This window comes from Heptranchias perlo, chromosome 8 (genome assembly GCF_035084215.1).
Source record: "Heptranchias perlo isolate sHepPer1 chromosome 8, sHepPer1.hap1, whole genome shotgun sequence".
Classification (NCBI taxonomy): Eukaryota; Metazoa; Chordata; class Chondrichthyes; order Hexanchiformes; family Hexanchidae; genus Heptranchias; species Heptranchias perlo.
The window spans coordinates 27,469,914-27,490,211 of record NC_090332.1 but is presented as its reverse complement, the minus strand read 5'-3'; the positions used below and the strand labels follow the sequence as shown (position 1 = coordinate 27,490,211).

Sequence of the window (20,298 nt, the reverse complement as noted above, 5' to 3'; positions counted from 1 at the left end):
AAGCGCCTTGGTGCTGTTGGAATACCTATACCTTAAGTTACAACGTCACCACAATTTTCCGCCAGGCAGGATAGGTTAAAATTACTCCTAATATTTCCACCTCTGCTCTGCTAGTGTTCATATTTTGCCTTACAGTTTTTAGCTATATTTGGGGAGCATTTTAGTTCATTATCTGAATGGCTGATATTCAATGTTTTGAGGGATGAACTTCTCCCCAATTTCTCACTTTTAATCCCTCAAGGTGAAATTCAAGGCAGTAATCAAAAAGGGGAAATTTTCAAAAGGGAATTGGATATATACTTGAAAAGGAAAAATTTGCAGGGCTGTATGGAAAGAGTGGGGGAGTGGGACTCTTTCAAAGAGCAGGCACAGGCACGATGGGCCAAATGGCAACCTTCTGTGCTATAAAATACCATGACCCTGATATTTACGGGGAGGTGGGGAGGGGATGGGGGCGTGTGTTTGCGGCCAGGAAACCCGTAAATGCTGGAATCGGGGAGGTCCTGCCGAATTTAACGGCAGGACCTCATTAGCAATTTTTTACTCCATTTCCAGATTGAGAGGCTGGCCGGCTGCCAGGCGGGAAAGCCAGTGGTAGAAGGCTATAACCGGGGACCGCTGGGGTTGATCCCTGGCAATCGGAGAAGATTGGGGCATGGTGGGGGGGGCTCGGAGCACGACAGTAAGGAGTGAGGGAGGGAGAGATCGTAGCGGGGAGTCGGCTGATCAGGGGGAAGGAGAGATCGCGGGGAGGGAGGCAGATCATGGCAGAAGATTAGCTTGAGGTGTCGGGGGAAACACTCCTACTCCTCCTGGCCAAAATGCAGTGCTGGAAAAGCACCTACTTCCTGGATCTGGCATGTCCTGCCTACCTTTAGCTGCTGGGTTTCCCAAGCCCTGGAAAACCCAGCCGGCAGCTGATAAATTCAAATAGCTCTCAAAGTCTGAAGAACGGAGCCTCATTTAAATATTATTATTACAGAGATGGACCCGCCTCTCCAGAGTGGGTTACTCGGACGCCCGCAAACCCGCCATGGTTAAACCAAAAGTCGGTGCATTTGCGGCGGGTTAGGGTCAGGACTCACATTTTTACAGATTTAACCCCCCATCCCCCACCACCGACCCTCTCCCGCCCGTCGTGGGGAGGTTAAAATTCCCCCCTATGATTCTATGAATATTAATCCTGCGCAAACCGGGCAGCCAGGCAGTTAAAGTCGTCCAGAGTACTTATCCGCCAACGTCCCATTCTCTTTCTGCAGACTTCGAACATTAACCTATTTTTATAAACAGGTGGGATGGACACCCGCCAGAATTAGGTTGGGTCCTTCTTTAAATATCAGATCAGGCTCTAATAACATAATCAGGGACCAAGGGCCCGATTTTACCAGGGGTGCGGGTTCCCGGCGGATGGGCAAGCGGGCGCGTGAAAACAGTGGGTTTCCCGCGCGATCGCAGCAGGCAACCCACTAATTGGATCCACTTACCTGCTCCTCCGGGTTCCCCGCTGCTGATCTGCGCGTCGGGCGGGCTTCGCATGCGCAGTAAGATCTGTCAGCTGGAGGCGCTCTATTTAAAGGGGCAGTCCTTCACTGACAGATGCTGCAAGAAATAGCAAAGATGACTGCATGGAGCAGCCCAGGGGGACAGCTGCTCCCAGTTTAATGAATCCCTCACCCCAGGTATCAATACATGGGGTGAGGAGGAGGGGGAGGACAGAGATCTTCCACCCGGCGGGTGGGAGGAAGCGGCCCGCCTCTGCCACCAGGAAGGCCTGGCTCGAGCTGGCAGAGGGGGTCACCCCCTCATACCCACTCAAACCTCATCCTCATCTTACCTGCACCTACTCACCTCGCCAGTACTCACCCCGCCACTACCACGCAACTCAATCCTCATACAATGTCATGGCTCTATCCCATACTCACCCTCTCGTGCATCTCTCTCACGGCCAGCCTCACTCAACCTGCCACTACCTGTGCTGCAGCCACAGGGCATGCATCACATATGTGCAGTAGGCAGCGTAAGGCAAACGTGTCGTGAGCATGAAGGGGATGCACAAGGGTGTTTGAGGGTTTGTCATGGTTGTTACTTCTATTGAATTTCAGAACAACTCACATCACACATTCTATTGGCACCACTACTGCCATGTCTTCGCGAATCCTGTCCGGTTTGTGCAATAAAGCCCACTCGTGGGTATCACTATGAGGACCCACCACTGATGCCACCCATTGTGTCACTACAGAGTGGGTGTAGGTGTATTTGCAGGGCTCTTCTGCGCAGACGACTGAGAGACATCGGCGATGTCCCCGGTGGCACCCTGGAAGGATGCGGAGGAGAAGTTCGGGAGGGCAGTGGTGACTTTGACACCGACAGGTAGGAAGATGGTGCACGGGCCAGCCGGGAGCAGCTCGGCATGAAAAAGGCTGCAGATGTCCACGGCTACATGTCGACTGACTCTGAGCCTCCGTGTGCACTGCTGCTCAGAGAGGTCCAGGAGGCTGCGCCTCGGTCTGTGGACCTTGTGGCGAGGGTAGTGCACTCTGCGACGCATCTCTCTCTGCGGTAGCCCTCCCTCCTGCTGTGCAGGTGGATGTGTCACAGCACTCTGTTGTGGAGCTCCACGTGTCAGAGGTGGACGGCGTGGATGGCGAGGCTGGCGAGGCTGTTCGCCCTCTGAGGAGGTCATGACTGCAGCTACGGCGGCCCGCATCCGCACGATGTACATCTGAGGGGGTCCGCAAGGCAGGTACATGTCTCCGGACCCCGGGGTAAGTGTGCAGGTTGGTGACTTTGACCGTCAGGAGGAGGGTGGTGGAGGCCAAACTTTGTCCCAAGTGACAGAGTGGCCTCCTGCAATGAGTGAGGGTCTCCCCCCCAACCTGTCAAATGGACCTTTGCAGCTGCCACAGGCTGACAGCTGCAACACGTCCATTCCAGCTGGGAGTGTTTCCCCGAGTACAGGAAACAGTCCCATGTTGCTCAAAAATCACACACAGTCCCTTAATCAGGTCAGTTAATGACCTGAAATAGCAAAGTAAATAGCGTCAAGTGGCATCCCGCTGACTTTAATTGCCTGCGGGATTCCCACCAGCGGGGGCTGCGCGCGCACGCCCGCGTGTCAGCGGGGAACCCGGAAGTGGGCGGGATCGAGGCGCGATCCGGTCCCGCTCCTGGATTTCGCAATTTTCGAGGCCCCCCCGCTGAGAACGCACCCGAGAGCGGGTGCTAAAATCGGGCCCCAACTGTTATTTTAACCATGGGCCTAAGCAGGGAAGCAGTTGTGGCTTTCCCACCAGGTCAACCTAGCATAAAGCGGAAGCAGAGCCAGAAGAGTCCAAAGAAGTAAGTCTAATTAACTTTTTTCTATCTTCCTTGTGAGGCTCGGAGGAGCAAGGATGCTCATCCGGGCCCCACAAGGAAAGTTTAGGCCTCCCCTGATCCGGGCTCCCCACTCCTGATTGCAAGGCCCTCCCGAAATCCCATTCCCTCAACTCTCCTGGAACTGTTCCTTTACCCAACACTGTGCTCCAGCCTGCTGGTCAGCTGCCGCTTCACACCAGTTTCAGTCTGGCAACTGACTAGGGGCATGCAGTTCAGGCCCCGGAGTTAAAATAACCTGGGCCTCACACTACCAAGGTCAGGATGGTTTGCTGCCCGCCTCGACCCCTGCCTGCCCAATTCCCACGACTGAGTTAATATCAGGGCTAAAGCCTCTGGAAAGAGGTGTAAGATGCCTCAATAAAATCACAAAAGACATGAATAAGTTCTCTAATTTTAAATTAGTCCTGATTAAATCGATGTAACTTTATATTACACTTCAGGTTCAAATAGAATACTAAATGGCAAGTTCTATGAGGTAAATTTAATCATTTACCACAAAACAATTCAAATAAGAAACACAAAACATGTTTAACAGTGCTATATATCTGAGAAGTAACCAGTTTAAAAAATAATTCTAATACAGGGTAAATCTTTTTCAAAAATGTCATAAGCACAATATTTGTCATGACCATTGTATATATACTGTCAAATGTAAAGAATATTTCAATATTTAAAAATGAGAAAAATTACCTGGTAACATGAACCTATTTCAAGCATTGGCACTCAGACTAATTTTGCTTTTTTCCCTTATAGAGGTGGAAAAGTGATTTGTATCGAAATAATGTACAATTGACAGATACATCACGTTACTGAGTTATACAACAAAAAACCTAGTCAGCATTTGCTTTAGGTAACTACAAGTGTTCTAAACTTGGTTGAACATGAATAATATTTTGTACTCAAATCAGGTATCTGTAACATTTTCATTTTTAGTTGTAGCTATGTAATCATGTGATTTGTCTTACCTTCATCTGCAGATGCCTCACTGCTGTAGCCATCATATTCAGCTGACAGAGGACTATATTTGAGTCTGGATTCCCACATGTAACCTTTTTGATGGTGTCTGCCGTCTGGTGCTGCACCAGAGGCGATCTGTGTTTTGGACAAAGCCTCGTGGTATTTGCCAAGCACCTCTTCTTCACTGTCTGATGAGGAACCATGGTGGTCTCCATCACCATAGCTGTTATCTGGGTAACACAACAATGACAGTATGCATCAGGCACCAACCAGACACACCAGAATGATGAAGAACAAGTCACCTGCTTAGTATGATAAGAACATAAGAAATAGGAGCAGGAGTAGGCCAATCGGCCCCTTGAGCCTGCTCCGCCATTCAATAAGATCATGGCTGATCTGATCCTAACCTCAAATCTAAATTCATGTCCAATTTCCTGCCCGCTCCCCGTAACCCCTAAAAATGATAATCTGTAGTTATTTAATGTTTCACGGTGTTATCCCATTTGTTTTTTAATGTATCTTTTAACAGATTAGATTAGCTCATTTGAGAAATACTTCACACTAATAACAATAATCATATTTGTGGCTTTGATCAAGTACTTATGAATAGATATTTTGGGAGTGAACTTCCAGGGGGTTCTCCCACTTATCTGCCACAACTTTGGCAGATGAGCTGCAGAAACACCGAGAAAACGGCTGAAGTTACGGCAGATCCCTCCTCTTCCTCATCTACATGCTGATCCTCGGCGACATCATCCAAAGATATAGCATAAGGTTCCATAACCTGCTCTACCTCTCCAACATCTCTCTCGACCTCTCCACTGCTTCCATGTTGTCAGCCTGCTTTTCTGACATCCAGTTCATCCATAAGTTCCAATTTTCTCCTGTTAAACATTGGAAAGACTGAAGCCATCGTCTTCAGATCCCACCACAAACTCCGTACCCTCACCATCGATTCCATCCCCTTCCCCGGCATTGTCTCAGGTTGAAGGTGATTGTTCGCAACCTCAGTGTCCTATTTGTCCCCAAGTTGAGCTTCCAATCCCATATCCTCTCCATCACAAAGCCCGCCTACTTCCACATTCATAACATTGCCTGTCTCCACCCCGCCTCAGTCCATCTGCTGCCGAAACCTTCATCCATGCCGTTGTCACCTCCAGACTCAAGTATTCCAATGCTCTCCTGGCCCGGCCTCCCATCATCCGCCCTCCATAAACTTCAACTCATTCAAAACATTTCTGCATCAAATCCAGCTCACCTATCAACCCTCAGTTTACTGACCTACATTGGCTCCTGGTCCCCCAGTGCCTCAAATTTAAAATTCTCATCCTCGTGTTCTCCTCTGAACAGTTCTGATGAGAGGTCATCGACCTGAAAAGTTAATTCCCTTTCTCTCTCCACGGATGTTGCCTGAACTGCTGAGTTTCTCCAGCATTTTCTGTTTTTATTTCATTAAATAGCTTCCGAGCCTCTCCTCCCAAACGTGCAGCTCAGAAATCTACTGCTATAAAAAGAATGCAAGTGCTTTTATGTTGTTCCATTCATTATTCTTGACCCAAAATTATCATTATGAGTGGAATACTGCTTAATTGTTTAAAGTGTTGGTGAGTGCTGAACAGCACAAATCAGTAGTGCATCATTGGGCTAATGGCAAAGAACCTTGTCTGTTGTTATCAGAAAATCGCAGGTGCATTGCCCACGATTTTCCATCCACATTGAATGAAAAATCACAGGCAGTGATTTTATAATATGATAATATGTGCTGGCAGTAGGTAGGTTCCTTGCTGCCAGTGCATACTCAAAAATTTAGATTGGTGAGTCATTCTCAAGATCCTGTACAGTTAACTAATTAAGGACAATAAGCAGCTCATTAGTAACATTACTAACCATTTACATGTTAAATGGTGCAGATTAACATTACAACTAAGGCAATTCTTTTTCAGTAATAGAGAATTGCCATTGAATGATCAATGCAACCGAACCGCACTGAAGACCAGGAGAATTCCTTGCTCTTCTCTGAATAATGCCACAATGATCCTAACCAAGCTCTTGTCCCAGACTCTTCCATCACCATCCCTGGGTATGTCCTGTCCCATCGGCAGGACAGACCCACCAGAGGTGACGGTACAGTGATATACAATCAGGAGGGAGTGGCCCTGGGAGTCCTCAACATTGACTCTCTACCCCATGAAATCTCATGGCATCAGGTCAAACATGGGCAAGGAAACCTCCTGCTGATTACCACCTACCGTCCTCCCTCAGCTGATGATTCAGTCCTCCTCCATGTTGAGCACCACTTGGAGGAAGCACTGAGGGTAGCAAGGGCACAAAACGTACTCTGGGTGGGGGACTTCAATGTCCATCACCAAGAGTGGCTCGGTAGCACCACTACTGACTGAGCTGGCCGAGTCCTGAAGGACATAGCTGCCAGACTGGGCCTGCGGCAGGTGGTGAGCGAACCAACACGAGGGAAAAACTTACTTGACCTCGTCCTCACCAATCTACCTGTCGCAAATGCATCTGTTCATGACAGTATTGGTAGGAGTGACCACCGCACAGTCCTCGTGGAGATGAAGTCCCGTCTTCACACTGAGGACACCATCCAACATGTTGTGTGGCACTACCACCGTGCTAAATGGGATAGATTCAGAACAGATCTAGCAGCTCAAAACTGGGCAACCATGAGGCATTGTGGGCCATCAGCAGCAGCAGAATTGTATTCCAGCACAATCTGTAACCTCATGGCCCGGCATATTCCTCACTCTACCATTACCAACAAGCCAGGGGATCAACCCTGATTCAATGAGGAGTGTAGAAGAGCATGCCAGGAGCAGCACCAGGCGTACCTAAAAATGAGGTGCCAACCTGGTGAAGCTACAACTCAGGACTACATGCGTGCTAAACAGCGGAAGCAACATGCTATAGACAGAGCTAAGCGATTCCACAACCAAGGGATCAGATCAAAGCTCTGCAGTCCTGCCACATCCAGTAGTGAATGGTGGTGGACAATTAAACAACTAACGGGAGGAGGAGGCTCTGCAAACATCCCCATCCTCAATGATGGCGGAGTCCAGCACGTGAGTGCAAAAGACAAGACTGAAGCGTTTGCAACCATCTTCAGCCAGAAGTGCCGAGTGCATGATCCATCTCGGTCTCCTCCCAATATCCCCACCATCACAGGAGCCAGTCTTCAGCCAATTCGATTCACTCCACGTGATATCAAGAAATGGCTGAGTGCACTGGATACTGCAAAAGCTATGGGCCCCGACAACATCCCAGCTGTAGTGCTGAAGACTTGTGCTCCAGAACTAGCTGCGCCTCTAGCCAAGCTGTTCCAGTACAGCTACAACACTGGCATCTACCCGACAATGTGGAAAATTGCCCAGGTATGTCCTGTCCACAAAAAGCAGGACAAATCCAATCCGGCCAATTACCGCCCCATCAGTCTACTCTCAATCATCAGCAAAGTGACGGAAGGTGTCATCGACAGTGCTATCGAGCGGCACTTACTCACCAATAACCTGCTCACCGATGCTCAGTTTGGATTCCGCCAGGACCACTCGGCTCCAGACCTCATTACAGCCTTGGTCCAAACATGGACAAAAGAGCTGAATTCCAGAGGTGAGGTGAGAGTGACTGCCCTTGACATCAAGGCAGCATTTGACCGAGTGTGGCACCAAGGAGCCCTAGTAAAATTGAAGTCAATGGGAATCAGGGGGAAAACTCTCCAGTGGCTGGAGTCATACCTAGCACAAAGGAAGATGGTAGTGGTTGTTGGAGGCCAATCATCTCAGCCCCAGGACATTGCTGCAGGAGTTCCTCAAGGCAGTGTCCTAGGCCCAACCATCTTCAGCTGCTTCATCAATGACCTTCCCTCCATCATAAGGTCAGAAATGGGGATGTTCGCTGATGATTGCACAGTGTTCAGTTCCATTCGCAACCCCTCAGATAATGAAGCAGTCCGGGCCCGCATGCAGCAAGACCTGGACAACATCCAGGCTTGGGCTCATAAGTGGTAAGTAACATTCGCGCCAGATAAGTGCCAGGCAATGACCATCTCCAACAAGAGAGAGTCTAACCACCTCCCCTTGACATTCAACGGCATTACCATCGCCGAATCCCCCACCATCAACATCCTGGGGGTCACCATTGACCAGAAACTTAACTGGACTAGCCATATAAATACTGTGGCTACGAGAGCAGGTCAGAGGCTGGGTATTCTGCGGCGAGTGACTCACCTCCTGACTCCACAAAGCCTTTCCACAAGGCACAAGTCAGAAGTCAGGAGTGTGATGGAATACTCTCCACTTGCTTGGATGAGTGCAGCTCCAACAACACTCAAGAAGCTCGACACCATCCAAGATAAAGCAGCCCGCTTGATTGGCGCCCCATCCACCACCCTAAACATTCACTCCCTTCACCACCGGCACACAGTGGCTGCAGTGTGTACCATCCACAGGATGCAATGCAGCAACTCGCCAAGGCTTCTTCGACAGCACCTCCCAAACCCGCGACCTCTACCACCTAGAAGGACAAGAGCAGCAGGCACATGGGAACAACACCACCTGCACATTCCCCTCCAAGTCACACTCCATCCCGACTTGGAAACATATCGCCGTTCCTTCATCGTCGCTGGGTCAAAATCCTGGAACTCCCTTCCTAACAGCACTATGGGAGAAACGTCACCACACGGACTGCAGCGGTTCAAGAAGGCGGCTCACCACCACCTTCTCAAGGGCAATTAGGGATGGGCAATAAATGCCGGCCTCGCCAGCGACGCCCACATCCCATGAACGAATAAAAAAAAGCAGACAGAGCTAGTTTAACTATTTTTGAATAATGACAAGGGCTGCCTCTAACTAACATCTTTTACTATGATGAACATATAAATTGAAAGAATTAAGTGTCATCTTGGCTCATTGGTAGCACTCTTGCCTCTGAACCAGAAGAATGTGGGTTCAAGCCCCTGTAGGATTTTTGGATATTATCTAGGCTGACACGTCAATGTAGTACGCAGTTAGTTCTATATTGTTGGTGGTGCTCTCCTTTGGATTAGATGTTCAACTAAGGCCCTATCTACTTGTTTGGGATCATGTAGCACCATTAGGCAGGTAGTACTCCTAGTCTGTTGGCTGACATTTATCCCTCAACCTGTACTATCAAAATAGGTTAACTGGTCATTTATCTCATTTACTGTTTGTAGAACATTGTGCACAAATTGGTGTTGCATTTGCCTACGTAACAACTGTGACCACACTTCAAAAGTAATTCACAGGCTATGAAGTACTGTTGGATGCTATTAGGATATGGAAGGTGCTATATAAATGCAAGTTATTTCTTAAATTTAAGAAAAAAATCGTTAAAAGTATGTATCACCTAAATATCAACAGGCTTCTTAACTGAAAGATGAAATTCCTGTAATTGCTAAATTTAGCAAAAAAGCAGACACGAGTACAAAGTGGTGGAACGCTTTTTCAGTGAAATTAGTGAAGAAAGGAATTTTACCCCGAATTATGGTCACAAAATTTAAAATCCTCAATTGAGACTATGTAGTGGAAAATATTTTGCACAAGAGAATGTTGCGTGGGTGGAATATATCAAAATGCTATGTGAATTAATTTCTTTGAAAAGAATCTGTATAATTGGGAATTACATTGCAGAATATAAGGATAAGTACAGTCAGAGATGAGCAAGTGCTTCAGAAAGTATGATGCGCCATGTACTGCTGGAAACCACTGAAATATGGGGGGAAATTTTATCCTAACTCGCCTGGCAGGAAACTGACAGGACCAGGTTCAACGCTGGTGTTACACCGCACCTGATTTTACTCTCCAATTAAGTTAATGGAGGGTAATATCGGGCAAGGTGTAAATCTAGTGTTACACCCATTCCTGTCAGTTTCCCATCCGGCGCGATTAAAATTGCCCCCAGTATCTCTGTCAATAATGCAGGTGGTAGTGTCAGAATGGTACCCTTAAGTTTCACTAGATTACCTTAGGGGCTTGGTGAAAAGATTTTATAGAAATTTATTGGGCTCGATGTTAGCAGGGCTGCGGGCTCGCAACGGGTGGGGGGGGGGGCTATCGGGCGCGTGGGTAACGCGCCCGGTGAAATTAGTCAGCCACCCGCGCGATCGCAGCCCAATTGGATCCACTTACCTTGTCCTCCGGGTTCCCCACTGCTGATCTGCGCGTCGGGCGGGCTGCGCATGCGCAGTAAGATCTGTCAGCTGGAGGAGCTCTATTTAAAGGGGCAGTCCTCCACTGACAGATGCTGCAGCAAATAGAAAAAATTACAGCATGGAGCAGTCCAGGGGGAAGGCTGCTCCCAGTTTAATGATGCCTCACTCCAGGTATTAATAGATGGGGTGAGGAGGAGGGGGAGGACAGAGATCTTCCCCCCAGCGGGCGGGAGGAAGCGGCCTGCCTCTGCCACCAGGAAGGCCTGGCTCGAGGTGGCAGAGGAGGTGACCTGCACCACCAACATATCGCCCACCTGCATACAATGCAGGAGGCGCTCCAATGACCTCAGTAGGTCAGCCAAAATGAGTACACTTACTCATTCCCCTACACACCATCTGCCACATCACCGCCCCCACCCCACACCTCCTTCTGCACTGCCAACACTACTCTGTCACATCACCCCTCATACCCACTCAAACCTCATCCTCATCTTACCTGCACTTACTCACCTCGCCAGTACTCATCCCGCCACTACCACTCAACCCAATCCTCATACAATCTCATGGCTCTATCTCATACTCACCCTCTCGTGCATCTCTTTCACGGTCAGCCTCACTCAACCTGCCACTACCTGTGCTGCAGCCACAGGGCATGCATCACATATGTGCAGTAGGCAGCGTAAGGCAAACGTGTCGTGAGCATGAAGGGGATGCACAAGGGTGTTTGAGGATTTGTCATGGTTGTTACTTATATTGAATTTCTGACCAACTCACATTACATAATATATTGGCACCACTACTGCCATGTCTTTGCGAATCTTGTCTGGTTTGTGCAATAATGCCCGTTCCTGAGGATCACTATGAAGACCCACACCTGATGCCACCCATTGTGTCACTGCAGAGTGGGTGTAGGTGTATTTGCAGGGCTCTTTTGTGCAGACGGCTGAGAGACGTCGGCGATATCCCCGGTGGCACCCTGGAAGGATGCGGAGGAGAAGTTGTTGAGGGCAGTAGTGACTTTGACAGCGACAGGTAAGAAGATGGTGCTCGGGCCAGCCAGGAGCAGCTTGGCATGAAGGAGGCTGCAGATGTCCACGGCTACATGTCGAGTGACTCTGAGCCTCCGTGTGCACTGCTGCTCAGAGAGGTCCAGGAAGCTGAGCCTCGGTCTGTGGACCCTGTGGCGAGGGTAGTGCCCTCTGCGACGCATCTCTCTCTGCGGTAGCCCTCCCTCCTGCTGTACAGGTGGATGTGTCACAGCACTCTGTTGTGGAGCTCCACGTGTCAGAGGTGGACGGCGAGGCTGGTGATGCTGTTCGCCCTCCGAGGAGGTCATGACTGCAGCTACGCCGGCCCCCATCCGGAAGATGTACATCTGAGGGAGTCCGCAAGGTAGGTACATGTCTCTGGACCCCGGGGTAAGTGTGCAAGTTGGTGACATTCATTATCAGGAGGAGGGTGGTGGAGGCCAAACTTTGTCCCAAGTGACAGAGTGGCCTCCTGCAATGAGTGACAGTCTCCCCCGACCTGTCAAATGGACCTTTGCAGCTGCCACAGGCTGATGGCTGCAACAGGTCCATTTGAACTGGGAGTGTTTCCCCCAGTATGGGAAACAGTCCCAGTTTGCTATAAAATCCCACCCCTCCTCACATAATCCCTTAATCAGGTCAGTTAATGACCTGAACAAGCAAAATAAATTCCTTCAAGTGGAACCCCGCTGGCTTTAATTGCCTGCGGGATTCCCACCAGCGGGGGCTGCGCGCGCACGCCGGCGCATCAGTGGGGAACCCGGAAGTGGGCGGGTTGGAGCCGGGCTCCCGACCCGCTCCAGGATTCTCCGATTTTCGGAGCCCCCCCGCCAGGAACGCTCCCAATAGCGGGTGCTAAAATGATGCCCCTTATCTCAGAAGTTTTAGCCTTGGTCATTCCTTGCATTTGATTACTTTTGTTGGTCAGAGTCCATGATAGGGCAAATTGTACATGATGAGTGGAAAGAGGGGTCTTGCTTTTCTTGTTCGTATTGAGTTCCACTTTTTTTACTTTATATGTTTACCTCAAAAGATCTCAAACAGCATGCATGAATTGTATTTTATTCCTTATTGTGGCAAACAATGTCACCTAATATTTTCTCTAAGTAGTATTTAGAATTAAAGTTGTGCTGGCATATTTGCTACTGGAGTACATAAGAACATAGGAACACAGGAACAGGAGTAGGCCATTCAGCCCCTCATGCCTGCTCCGCCATTTGATAAGATCATGGCTGATCTGTGATCTAACTCCATATACCTGCCTTTGGCCCATATCCCTTAATACCTTTGGTTGCCAAAAAGCTATCTATCTCAGATTTAAATTTAGCAATTGAGCTAGTATCAATTGCCATTTGCGGAAGAGAGTTCCAAACTTCTACCACCCTTTGTGTGTAGAAATGTTTTCTAATCTCGCTCCTGAAAGATCTGGCTCTAATTTTTAGACTGTGCCCCCTACTCCCAAAATTCCCAACCAGCGGAAATAGTTTCTCTCTATCCACCCTATCTGTTCCCCTTAATATCTTATAAACTTCGATAAGATCACCCCTTAACCTTCGAAACTCTAGAGAATACAACTCCAATTTGTGTAATCTCTCCTTGTAACTTAACCCTTGAAGTCCGGGTATCATTCTAGTAAACCTACGCTGCACTCCCTCCAAGGCCAATATGTCCTTCTGAAGGTGCGGTGCCCAGAACTGCTCACAGTACTCCAGGTGCGGTCAAACCAGGGTTTTGTATAGCTGCAGCATAACTTCTGCCCCCTTGTACTCTAGTCCTCTAGATATAAAGGCCAACATTCCATTTGCCTTCTTGATTATTTTCTGCACCTGTTCATGACACTTCAATGATCTATGTACCTGAACCCCTAAGTCCCTTTGGACATCCACTGTTTTTAACTTTTTACCATTTAGAAAGTACCCTGTTCTATCCTTTTTTGATCCAAAGTGGATGACCTCACATTTGTCTACATTGAATTCCATTTGCCACAGTTTTGCCCATTCACCTAATCTATCAATATCCCTTTGTAATTTTATGTTTTCATCTACACTGCTTACAATGCCACCAATCTTTGTGTCATCGGCAAACTTAGATATGAGACTTTCTATGCCTTCATCTAAGTCGTTAATAAATATTGTGAATAATTGAGGTCCCAAGACAGATCCCTGCGGGACTCCACTAGTCACATCCTGCCAATGTGAGTACCTTCCCATTATCCCTACTCTCTGTCGCCTTTCGCTCAGCCAACTTCCTAACCAAGTCCGTACTTTTCCCTCGATTCCATGGGCTTCTATCTTAGCTAACAGTCTCTTATGTGGGACCTTATCAAATGCCTTCTGGAAGTCCATATAAATAACATCCATTGACATTCCCCTGTCCACTACTTTAGTCACCTCTTCAAAAAATTCAATCAGGTTTGTCAGGCACGACCTACCTTTCACAAATCCATGCTGGCTCTCTCTGATTAACTGAAAATTCTCGAGGTGCTCAGTCACCCTATCCTTAATTATAGACTCCAGCATTTTCCCCACAACAGATGTTAGGCTAACTGGTCTATAATTCCCTAGTTTCCCTCTCTCTCCTTTCTTAAAAAGCAGAGTGACATGTGCAATTTTCCAATATAGAGGGACAGTTCCTGAATCGAGAGAACTTTGAAAGATTATAGTTAGGGCATCCGCAATGTGCTCACCTACTTCCTTTAAAACCCTAGGATGGAAACCATCTGGTCCTGGGGATTTGTCACTCTTTAGTGCTATTATTTTCTTCATTACTGTTGCTTTACTTATGTTAATTTTATCGAGTCCCTGTCCCCGATTCAATATAAGTTTTCTTGGGATTTCCGGCATGCTATCCTCTTTTTCGACTGTAAATACTGACGCAAAGTAATTGTTCAACATGTCCGCCATTTCCCCATTGTCAATGACAATATCCCCACTTTCAGTTTTTAAGGGGCCAACACTGCTCCTGACCACTCTCTTTTTCCTAATATAACTATAAAAGTTCTTCGTATTGGTTTTGATATCCCTTGCAAGTTTCTTTTCATACTCTCTTTTTCTAGCTCTTACTATCTGTTGAGTGACCCTTTGTTGATCTTTGTATCTTTCCCATTCGCCAGGATCTGTGCCATTTTTTGCCTTTTTGTATGCCCTTTCCTTATGTCTTATACTCACCCTTACCTCTTTAGTTGTCCATGGCTATTTTTTTTGGCAAGAGGAGTTCTTGCCCCTCAGGGGTATAAACCGGTTCTGTATCACGTTAAATGTTTCTTTAAACATTTCCCACTGATCATCAGTCGTTTTACCCATTAACAGATTTGCCCAGTTTACTGTGGACAGTCTCTGTCTCATCCCATTGAAGTCGGCCTTGCCCAAGTCTAGAATCTTAGCAGCTGATTCACTTTTTTCCCTTTCAAACACTACATTGAACTCGATCATGTTATGATCACTATTGGATAGATGTTCATGCACAGTTAAGCCGTTAACTAAATCTGGTTCATTACTCATTACTAAATCTAGTATGGCTTGCCCCCTTGTTGCCTCTAGGACCACCCAACAAACCAATCACATTACTCAAGCTATTTTTTCAAATTGATTTCAGCTGCCATTTTAATTTGTGGTCAAATTGAATATACAGTCATATAACATTTGTAACATAATAAAAAAATAAAATAATTTTGAAAAAAACACTATGCATACCCTAAAATCAATGTTTATATGTTGGAGATACCTCCAAGGAGTTACCCTTAGAGTCCTCCTCTAACTGAAGCACGGGGCTTCAGATCTGCTGCATTCTCCAGCTCCTTTTGCATATCTGGGCTTTACCTGAGTGAAGAATTATGAAATTCCAGTATACACCAGTATCACCATGTGCATATCACGCTAATGGAAAATAACCCCAGAATACACCAGTATTAATCTGTGTGTAACTCTGATGAACTATCAGAATGCAGCTTAAATATGCCACTTCCTACCGAGTGTAATCCAGTATGCAACAGGTAAAATGGGGCTTACAAACAAGAAGTTATGACATACTCTCTGAATGGATAGTCTTCATGTCAGTCATTAAAAAGAACCTGTGTTTTAAAGACACTTCCCGATTTTCTGATTGGACAAGCAAAAAAAACCTTCTCCCAACCATGTGATTGGAAATCAGATCCAAGTAAAAGAATGTTCTCTCAGAACAGTTAACATTATAGTTCATCATATCCCCAGCATTATTAAACAGGCAACCTCCTACATCTCTCAAGGTCCAGTGGTTTTAATTTTAATATTCACCATCTCCCATCACTATTGTCAGCTTCCTGGCACCCTCTTCTGGGCTATACTCACTGCCCCCAACTGCTCTCCATTCATAGGTCCCTGCTGTAATCCAGTCCATGGCATCCCATGCTATCTCCACTACCTGGCTTTCCACCCATTATGCTTTTCTCCCCAGTGTGATCGACTCACCAGCGTCTACTGTGCTCTGCTCCCTAGCTCTCCATTTTGCTCCACTCTCCAATCCCCACTGTGCTCTATTCTCTGAACCCACATTTGCCCACACTGCTGTGCTTCATTCCAGGTTCCTACTTATTTCTGCTCCCAGTTCCCTAACTGTGGTCTGCTCCCTAGATCCCTGCTATGTTCTACTTCCTACTCATCCTTATGGAGAACAATCTCAAAGTAACTACACTGGTGCAGCCAGTGATTGATCTCAGACGAATACAGTAGGAAAACATCAGAGACATCCTTCCTACAGCAGCACAAGTAGAAATTCTTAGCTGAAGAAACAGCAATCAAATGTTGGTGGTCACTGAACATGCCATGCAATGAAATGAATATACCATGTCAACTGCATTACCTGGGAAAATGTATGCATGACATAACAACCAAGCAAAGGGCTAAAAAATGCATACACTACATAGTAAAGTTAACTGTACCCCTTATATTACCAACAAAAACAGAAAATGCTGAAAAAGCTCAGCAAGTGAGGCAGTTTCTGTGTCCTCCAGCGCTGGCCCAGCTGGAGTTTGCAGGGATCAATTGGAAGCATGTGTCAAATTACTTCAGTGATACTCTTTGTACCGGCCATGTATCATCTGATGAGAGTAAATGCTATTTTGGCAATTATGTCTATAGTTCTTGTTCAGACATGGTGAGGTGATGATGTTTTTAACTACTATTACTCTTCCCAAAAAGAACAGATTGAAAAAAGACTACAATGGTACTATATAGCCTAAGAACCAATGTCTGTGTAATGGAATTGTATGGGGAGTTTCAATGCTAAAACACAGTGCCAGTGGAAGGCTTTGCACTTAACATTACATAAATGTCAATTACAATGCCGCCTACAGGTGTAACAGGTACTGTAGATAAACGTTCACACTTTTAAAATGGGTTTCCCCATTGACAAAGCCTGACATAGGAGTTTTCAATGCATTTGAGATTGACTGTTGCAACCCATCCAGCATTTTTAATATATAATAGATATTTTCATTAAGGTAGTAACCAGTATCTAGTAGTTTTATATGTAAATTGAGAGGATAAAACCTGAGGCTTTGGTCTAGGCTGCCTCCAAAACCCAGGGTCTGTAGCTAACTGTAGCATCTCGGCTGAGATCAATGAACTGAGCAAGGACCGAGAATTGCATCCAGCATTCTCTGACCTAAATGGTTCAAAGATGGTGAATTTACCTCTGAACTATTTCTACGCCATTTTTAAGTCCTGTGATAAATTTTAACAGGTGACAGATGACTTAAAGTCAATCCAACTTTTCACTTAATGTTTAAGACATGAATAATGATTTTGACTGCATGCATAATTTTGAAAGAATTCTTGTAAAACATTATCAAAAGTAATAAAGCCAACTACATGGAAAGAATGTTACCAAAGTTATCCTTGAAGAATAGGAAAAAGTGAAAGAGGACTTCTCTAACACAAGGTCAGAAACAGACGTGTTGCCACAGTTCCAAAAGTTAGAGAAGAAAGTTCCAAAATCTTTTAATAGTGCTGATGACAGAGTATAGTAGTTCAGGCTGAAGTTATACAGCAGATCAAGTTGGAAAAATGCACCTCACCTTTGTGTGAAGTTTTCTTTTCTTGTTTCTCTTTCTTGGCATTTTTGCTTTCTTCTGATATTTTGGTACTAGAGATTTCTCTTTCTCCTTTTTTATTATTTTCTTTAGAAAGTTCTTTTTGTCTTTGTAATTCATTTTTATGATCTGTGGAGTGTTTTTTACCATTTGAAAAACTCTCCTCATGCTTTTTAGAACGTTTTTCTGAAGAAGGGTCAGGTTTATCTGTGGCCGATTTCTTTGCAGCTTCTGATAGCCGACGGCTCGTTTTTTTCACTTCATTATCTCTTTTTTGCCCTTTCACGTCCAGTACTATAGTAGTTTGGTCAGTTCCTTTGTTATCCCCAATATCAATTACCGATGACTTCCTTTTGTCCTTTCTATGCACCTGCTCTTTCTGTTTATCCACAGCTACATATAGCTCATTGTTGTGCACTTCATTATTTGAGGCTTCAGTTTTATGTTTACTAGACTTGATTGAACTATTCTTTTTGTCTCTTAAAGTTGGATCATTGTTGGTCTTCTTCAAACCTACATCAGATGACATGCATTTGAACTTTTTAGTCTTTTCCTCTATTGTTTGAGACTCAGGGGCTTGTGCAACACCGTTGCAATCTGAAATAGTGTAATTATCTTCCTTGAGTAGTGTTCCTTTGCCACCTTCATAATTCTTTCCTTTCTGCTTTAGACTTTTCTTGACTTCTCTGTCTTTTAACTTCTCTGATTCCATATGGTGACTTTTTGATGTTTTGTGCCGCTGCACTTCCTTTTGTCCCACAGTAACATCTGAAATATCTGTGTGTTGTGGAGAGGCAATCTTCTCCACTGGTTTATGAACCAGTTCATTATAATACTTTGTATTTGTCTCTGCAGAAACATCACCTGTTAAACTGCTAACTGAAATTTGGTATTGTAACTGCCTCTGCCTTTTTCCGTTTTTACCTTCTGATACAACATACCTTGCACTATCTTGCAACTCTCCTGAGTTAACATCTGGTTCGCTATTTGTTGCACAGTTTCGCATTTCTTCTCTTTCTTCAGCAAACAGCTTCTGTGTTTTAACTTCTGCACTGCTACTTCGAGATGCTGAACTATCATCTGCACAAACTTCAGAAGGTTCCTCTTCTGTACGCAAGCCATTTAGCATATGTGTTACCTGTTCTGTGACTGAATCAGCCACAGTGTACCCAGCCTGCCCAACTACATCACTCAGGTCCTCTACAGCACTGCTAAGCTGCTCAACTAAAGAGGACACTGATGGCAAAGTCAGGCTTTGTTGAAAACTCTTGAAAAACGACATTTAATCAAGCAGTCTTTTTAACCCCAAGAAAGTAAAACCCCATTCAGAGGCATAGTGTAATTTTTAACGTTGTTAAATTGGTCATCCTTTTCAGCTTACCTCTGTTAGTAAATAAATGCAAAGGGTTTAAAATTAATTATGACATGCACATCCAATAAACATATAAGTGCAAATTTTCAACCATTAGCTTAAACCCACCATGTGGCCATTGGCAAATGGCTCTTATTTCGGATTTAAGAACAAGTAGCTCTTAAGGACAGGTATAGGAAATCTGAGCTCCATAGACTAATCCAGAAAACTCGATTTGGAACCAACCTGGATGCCAATCTTGAGGTGCTGCAAACAGGCACCTTAGCATCAACACTTAGGGCCAATTTTCTTATTTTGCGTTATGGGCAGGGAACCTTGCCTGCCAAATGTATAAATGGGGAAATCGCAGGTGCACAGCCCATAATTTTACATCCATTGGTTCCCCGATGGTAACGCAAAGTGGGAAAATTACCCCCTCCCCCATTTTGAGATTTGTTGGGAATTGGAGAATCTGTAGATCAGGTAATCTCAGGTATTTGTTTCCCATATTCCCATGGGAATCATGCTAAACGTAGGTTTCCATATAGAAATATTAGAAAACTATTACGTGTAATGTTTGTTGAGTTATAGAGAGTAACTTATTTGGAGAACAAGAAGACTCACTGGACCGTAACTCATTATTGTGATGCAATTAAAGTTATCTTGAATTGAATAAAAATGACCTATTAATTATCAATGATTTTATTAAAAGAATGATAGAATTCAAAAGAATTTCATTCTATTGGAATCTGAAGATTGACATTCTAGAAGAATTAATATGATGTTTGTACTTCTAGCAACATTATAAAGAAATTGAGTTAAATAAGATTCAATTTGCACATACTGGCTTTTTCTAGCAAAATACACATTTTTCCACTTCCAGAAACTAAAAGGATTAAGACCTAAAATAAAGCACTTACGGATATCATCTTGTAAATCTTTGTTGGCCCTGTATTCTGCATCAAGGCACGGAAACTCTCCTATGTTCTCAAAGCACAGTCTTTTGTTGATATATAGAAACAGGAGGATCATGAGAATGATAATCACCCCAACAGCAGAGAGGAAGCCAACTGCCTCTGGAGATACTGAAAAAGAATGAAAGACATTAAAATAATACCTTCAAGTGACCCCAAGGACATTGCCACCAAATATATATTTATACAGATATCAATTGTCACAAAAAAATGACAGCCTCGCCTCTGAGTCAGAAAATTGTGGGATCAAACTCTATTCCAGAGATTTCATATAATCTAGGCTGATACTTCAGTGTAGTACTGCAGCAGTATCCTTGGAGATGCCATCTTTCAGATGAGATGTTAAACCCAGGGCTCGTCTG

At 45.4% G+C, this 20,298-nt stretch overlaps 1 protein-coding gene across 2 annotated transcripts in view; it reads right to left on the bottom strand.

Annotated features, from left to right (window-relative positions):
* The window catches only part of syt14a (synaptotagmin XIVa), a 104,172-nt gene extending 84,132 nt beyond the window's left edge, over nucleotides 1-20,040 (bottom strand). The window contains exons 1-2 of one of the 2 annotated variants that reach the window (XM_067988313.1): nucleotides 19,883-20,040; nucleotides 4,344-4,565 (exon numbers count right to left, since the gene is read on the bottom strand). In XM_067988313.1, coding sequence (XP_067844414.1) covers nucleotides 4,344-4,565; nucleotides 19,883-19,994 — 334 coding nt within the window. In that variant the 5' untranslated portion in view covers nucleotides 19,995-20,040. Of the gene's footprint in view, nucleotides 1-4,343; nucleotides 4,566-17,596; nucleotides 18,420-19,882 lie in introns of those variants that run through there. The other variant, XM_067988312.1, reaches the window with a different exon arrangement.
* Between the last annotated feature and the right edge of the window lie 258 nt (nucleotides 20,041-20,298).